Source organism: Micromesistius poutassou (genome assembly GCF_964030765.1).
Source record: "Micromesistius poutassou genome assembly, chromosome: 7".
NCBI lineage: Eukaryota > Metazoa > Chordata > Actinopteri > Gadiformes > Gadidae > Micromesistius > Micromesistius poutassou.
The window spans coordinates 675,830-681,730 of record NC_140277.1 but is presented as its reverse complement, the minus strand read 5'-3'; the positions used below and the strand labels follow the sequence as shown (position 1 = coordinate 681,730).

Here is a 5,901-nt window from a genome sequence, read left to right as displayed (position 1 = left end):
AGGGCTGCGGTGAGGCAGCTAACCCTCACCCTCACCCTCAGCCTAACGACGGGGATTGAAGCCGCTTTTCCGTCCCCGTCTGTTAACCCACCAGGCAGGAAGCGGGGTCGATGATGGAGCGGTAAGGCACGATAAGCCTCTGGTTGAATTGCGTTTCCCTGCAGCCGTGCGGGCTTAAGTAAAAGAGCCGCGCGGAAACCCCTTAATCACGTCAGGGCCGGCGTGCCCGTGATGACATTACAGCGCTAATGGTTTCGTGTTTGTCTACCGCTGGTCGCAGTCACGTACCGTCGTCAAACCCTCGTCGGAGTAGCCCGGCGCGACCGACCGCGGCACCACAGCCCCCCGCACAGAAACACGTGCAGCCCAGCTGCGCTTTTATTGTTTTAAATTATACTGTTTTGTACGGAAGAGGATTAGGGCAACACGTGAGAAAAAAAAAAATTGAGTTCTGACTTTATTCTCAGAATTCTGACTTAAAACTCAGCATTCTGACTTTAAAGTCTGAGTTCTGCCTTCTGAATAAAGAGGGAGAGGGAGAGAGACATAGAGAGAGGGAGAGGGGGAGAGAGACAGAGAGAGGGAGAGAAGGGGGGGAGTTTAAAGTCAGAATTCTGAGAATAAAGTCAGAACTCAAATTGTTATTCGTATGTGTGGCCCTAATCCTCTTCCGTCGTTTCGGGATAGGTAGTGTGTCCACTGTCTGGTCTGGAGGGAAGATATGCGGGGCATCTAGCAGACTGGGGGCCGACATTATCAGGCCGTTTGAACAGCTTTCAAAACAGTTACAGGTTTTAAAAATAGTCATTCCGGCAAGAGTTTTCAGAGAAGGCCGCAATTTGTACAAGATTCCCTAGTCTCTCATTAGCTTTTTCCCGGAATGACACGCTTCACGTTGGAGAAACAAACATAGACAGTTAATAGACGGTTGACAGTCCTACGACGTCTGTCAACTGTCACAAGTAACATGACTTCATCTTTATGACCTTTTCATCGTTTTATGACCCAAAACTTCCTGTACCTCACCGACACGGAATAACAGGGCTTGGCCACGTTTTTCCGGACTGACTCGGATTCACTTGTCCTGCCCTGGCCGCAAAACCCCAACACAGGACCCCCCCCCCCCCACCCCCCCTTGTTGTTCCTCCATGCTGACTCAGCACCTCCTGTGATTAACTGTATCACCACATCCCCACGCAGCCCCCCCCCCCCCCACCCAACCTCCACCCCCCTCCCCTTTGGCAGGCGGCCCCGGCGTTCCTTCATTACCGGTGGCGCTGGTGGAGTAGGGATTAGAGGTTCACACACACACACACACACACACACACAGATACACGCAGCCACCCAGGCGCTGTCGGGGGGTACATGGCTGACCCCCCCGTCTCCTTCAGCCTTAACCCCTTCAAGAGGGTCACTGCTGGGGCTCCACTGTGGTGTCCACACTGCAGGACCAGCTGAGCCCCGTCGGGCCAGACCTCCGATGGCTGTGAGCGTGGCCTGTTTGCACACGCCCCACACCTCCAATGGAAGTCGTCTTTCCATTGCCTTTAAAGGGGACGTATTCTACCACCAGGTTGTGAGCGGGATTAGCCGTTACGGGCCGTTTGGAAAATGTGCCTCTTCTGGCATCACACAAGTGGGCGTGTCCCACCTAGATGTGTGGCGGAGAGATGAGCGACGTTTGCCACGGTCCACCGGGTAGGCTGGTGGACTGATCTATCCAGCACACATCTGGGTGGACACGCCCACCGTGATGTCAGAAGAGGCAGGTTTTCAAACCAGCTTGTAACGGCTGATCACACTCACACCTGGTGGTGTAATATGGGACCTTTAAGGGGTTGTGATTGGACAGCCCACCACAGGTCTGACCTACAAATGAATCAAAGCTCACCCTACGTGAGCTGTTACCGCAGGTGTTTGAGGCGTGCCACCAGCAGCTGTTCTAAATGTACTCCATTCATAAAGAAAACAAGTACACATTTACCCTTGATCCTTCACCTCAGGCTTCCACCGCACTTTAGCGTCTCTGTCCTTCCTTTACGCACAAGGATATGGCACACAATGGTCCGGACTGTTCTCTCTGCTGCGCTCAGGAAAGAGATACCGCTCGCTGGCAGCAAAAGACTGAGAGACTCAGGAAGAGTTTCTTCCCCCGAGCCGTCCGGTATCTTAATAGCACTGATTAAGCACTTTTTGAGCAACAGCACTTATATATATAATTTCTATTTAAGTAATCCGTTTATTCGCTATCTGAAATAACCCCCCCCTGACATCATGAATGTATTGTTTCTAGTCTGTTACTGTTTTCGTGTCAGTCTTTGTTTGTGTGTTTAGTTAGCATGGAGCCGACTGTTAACATATCACTACACTGCATGTGACAAATACAATCGGAATCTGAATGGTCCTTTCCTGGCACATGCCACCAAACACGTACCAACAGTGGGGGGGGGGGGGGGGGGGGTGGGGGGGGGGGGGGGGGGCACCGTACCTTTCTCTCGGCCACCTTGGCCTGCACGGCCTCCCACTTGTCCCGGAGGTTGGCCAGGTCCTGCTCCGTGTTGCTGTCCAGCCCCTCCGGGCTCAGGGTCAGCAGCTGCTGACCTTTGGTCACCAGCGTGCCGTACAGCTCCTCCTTCGCCCCCAGGGCTGAGCACAGCTCCTGGGCACAGCAGGGAGGGGGGGGGGGTTGGGAGAGACGTTACAGCCAGGGGGCGGGGGAGAGGAGGGACACTGGGGCCCTGTCTCTGGCCGGGGGCCCCAGTCAGACCCTAACAGTACTGGATACGGCGGTCGGCTGCCGCTGGTTCTTAAGGGAGGAATGAGGGCTGGGGGGCTGGGGGGGGTGGAGGGGCTGGGGGGGGGGGGTGGAGGGGCTGCAGACGGTGACCCGTGGAGATGAGGTTATCGTTCGGGGAAGGTAAGAAACCGTGCAATAAAATTGTAATTGGTTATTTGAATACACAGTGATACACCCACACACACACACACACACCCACCCACACACACAGTCTCAGTGCACACGCACAAGCGCACAATTGTTTCCCTCATGTGTAATGAGTTCCCCTCCCCCAGGCCGGGGTAGCAGTGAGGGTTGTGGGTTTGTGAAGCCATTTAAAGAAAGAGATTCACACACAACACAATTCACCGCACATTTTCTGCTGTTGCACGGTGGGCATTACAAGTGGTTCCACATTTCTTTCTTTTTTCTCTCACGTACAGTGTCATTTAATTGTCACACTTGAGCTAAAGCACAGTGTCAAAATAAGACCTAGTCGGGCCCCGCACCCAAGACGGCCATCTGCACGGCGGCCCTTTCATATTGTTTAAAGACCTACCAGATGGACGTTAAGCTGTTCCCTAGCCGTGTCTGGTAAGCCTCCCACCGCCTTTGATGCCAACAGCTGACGCTCTGTGTCTTTCAGCCACTGCTGCATATCTTCGATCTCGCCATGGAAACCCTGGGCCTGCGGACACAATGCAACACACCCCGGGTGAGGAGGACAAAAGGTGTCAGGGCGGCCATTGTCTGGACGCCCCCCCGCGGCGCAGGGGAAAGCTACGGGTTGACTTATTAATGTCCCCCCCTTTCGGACCCCCGTTTAACCACAGAGGAAGGGTCTGGTGTCGGGTGTGTTTCACAGTGTTAAAGACAACAATAAGGAGGGATTAAATCAATAAAATACATTAATGAATACATTAACGAATTCCCATTAAAAATGTGAGGATTAAACAATGTCTTTGTTTTACGTGATCTCTCCTTGTCGTATCTCCGTGCCAAAGTGGAACACGACTACATCCTATCAAAGTGTCAGAGGCATTCCAGATATTTAAGACAAAAAAAAAAAGGTTTTAAATGAGTGACTCGTGGGGTTACAGGGTAACAAAACAAGTCTTTCTCAGCGTGTCGAGAGGGCTTGGCAGAGAGAGACGCAAGCAGTCAGAATCCAACTCTGGCTCTCAGCCGTAGCCATGTGTCAAAGCACCAAACACATTAAAACACAACAACTCCCCATTCCCACTGCGGTGAAGATCACGTTCATCCTGTAACATCCCCTGATAGACACAAATAACTAGAAGCACACACACAACCACACACACACACACACACAACCACGAAGATGTTTCGCTGGTTATTTACGCTCCCTGTATTCCCATGCCAGATCAAAGCGCCTCCTCCGTGGTGTGAGGAGTTATGAATAGAGACGCCAGGGGACGAGCACTGGAATGAGGAGGAGGGGGAGGAGGAGGAACATGTAATTCCACTCCTTAAAAAGCAACCGTGTGATTTAAAGCCCTGCTGGGGAGAGGGAGGTTGAACAAACTGTATCCTCGCCTCGGAGATATGAGGCGTCCGTCTTTTTAGGTTCCAAAGAGATGGAGGCTCCAGAACCATTACATCACGGAGTCAGATTGGTGTTTGACTCTTCTTCAATATAAATACACCTAAATATGTATTCATACCAGTATATAAAATGTATATAACATATATATAATGATAACATATTTAAATACTTGTATAAAGTGTTGATTTACATCTAAACATATAATATGTATTTAATATAGGGACTTTATCATAGAGACTAGTATGTCTTTATAGGAGAGTGAAGAGAAGCAGGACTACAGGTGGGACTCGAACGCGAGCCGTACTGCCCAGGTGAACGGTGCCCTAGCGGGTGGGGCCGGCGTCGTCGTGGTTTATTTTGGTACGTGTATACAGTATGTCTCTACCTGAAGCAGAGCGCTCTCCAGCTGCTGCCTCCGCTGGCCGGTCTTCTCCAGGATGACGGTCCACCTCTGGTTGAGGTGGTCCAGCCGGGTCTGCAGGGCTGAGGCCTCCTCCCCGGCGCTGGACTGCACCAGCTCCCCGCCCGCGCGCTTCACCGTCTCCACCGTCGTCTTGTGGGCCAGCACGTCGTTCTCCAGGACCTGTCGGAGCGGGGGAGGGGGGGAGGGAGGGAGGGAGAGGGGGAGAGAGAGGGAGAGGGAGAGGGAGAGAGAGAGAGGGAGTGGGAGAGAGAGGGGGGAGGGAGGGAGGAGGGAGAGAGAGAGAGGGGAGGGAAGGAGGGAGAGAGGGAGAGAGAAGGGGGGAGAGAGAGAGAGAGAGAGGGAGGGAGGGAGGGAGAGAGGGAGGGAGTGGGAGAGAGAGAGGGGGAGAGGGAGGGAGAGAGGGAGGGAGTGGGAGAGAGAGAGGGGGAGAGGGAGGGAGTGGGAGAGAGAGAGGGGGAGAGGGAGGGAGAGAGGGAGTGGGAGAGAGAGGGGGGAGGGAGGGAGGGGGAGAGGGAGAGCGGGAGAGAGGGGGAGAGAGGGGGAGAGAGGGAGAAGGATCGGGAGAGGGAGAGGGAGAGAGACAGAGAGAGGGAAAGGGAGAGGGGGAGAGAGACAGAGAGAGGGAGGGAGAGAGAGAGAGAGACAGAGAGAGGGGGGGAGAGAGAGAGAGGGAGGGAGAGAGAGAGAGAGACAATGCCAATTTAGTTAGCATGCACGGCTTTACAGTTTGTTTGCATGATCACATCCAAGAGCTTATGAATTCTGAGCGTGTATTATGATATTGAAGTATTATATCATAGGGGACTGTTATACCAGGAGTGGGTTAATCTTGCGTGTGTCATGCATCGCATGCTGTCCGTTTAGATGTAAGCCGGCGACCGTTAAGTGAACTCATTTTTTCTAAAGCGCGATCCAGCCACGAGGCCAGTGTGGACCTTGTTGACATCCAGTGCAATGTTTTCAAAACGACCCGTGATGGTTCAGATGGATCCACGGCGGGGCGTCCTGCTCGTCGTCATCATCGTCGTGTTGTTGTTGTCTCTCTCTGCGGTGGTGAACAGGCCAGTGCGGCGGCGGCGGCGGCGGGGGGGGGGGGGAGGGGGGGCGGGGGGCTTACGTGGTGCTTGGCGAGCT

At 53.4% G+C, this 5,901-nt stretch overlaps 1 protein-coding gene across 1 annotated transcript in view; it reads right to left on the bottom strand.

Moving 5' to 3' along the window:
• The window catches only part of dst (dystonin), a 124,349-nt gene that overhangs the window by 19,212 nt on the left and 99,236 nt on the right, over positions 1 to 5,901 (bottom strand). The window contains exons 78-81 of the mRNA XM_084470136.1: positions 5,885 to 5,901; positions 4,729 to 4,926; positions 3,336 to 3,464; positions 2,489 to 2,659 (exon numbers count right to left, since the gene is read on the bottom strand). The exon at positions 5,885 to 5,901 is cut by the window's right edge and continues 139 nt beyond it. Of these exons, the coding sequence (XP_084326262.1) occupies positions 2,489 to 2,659; positions 3,336 to 3,464; positions 4,729 to 4,926; positions 5,885 to 5,901 (515 nt within the window). The remainder of the gene's footprint in view (positions 1 to 2,488; positions 2,660 to 3,335; positions 3,465 to 4,728; positions 4,927 to 5,884) is intronic.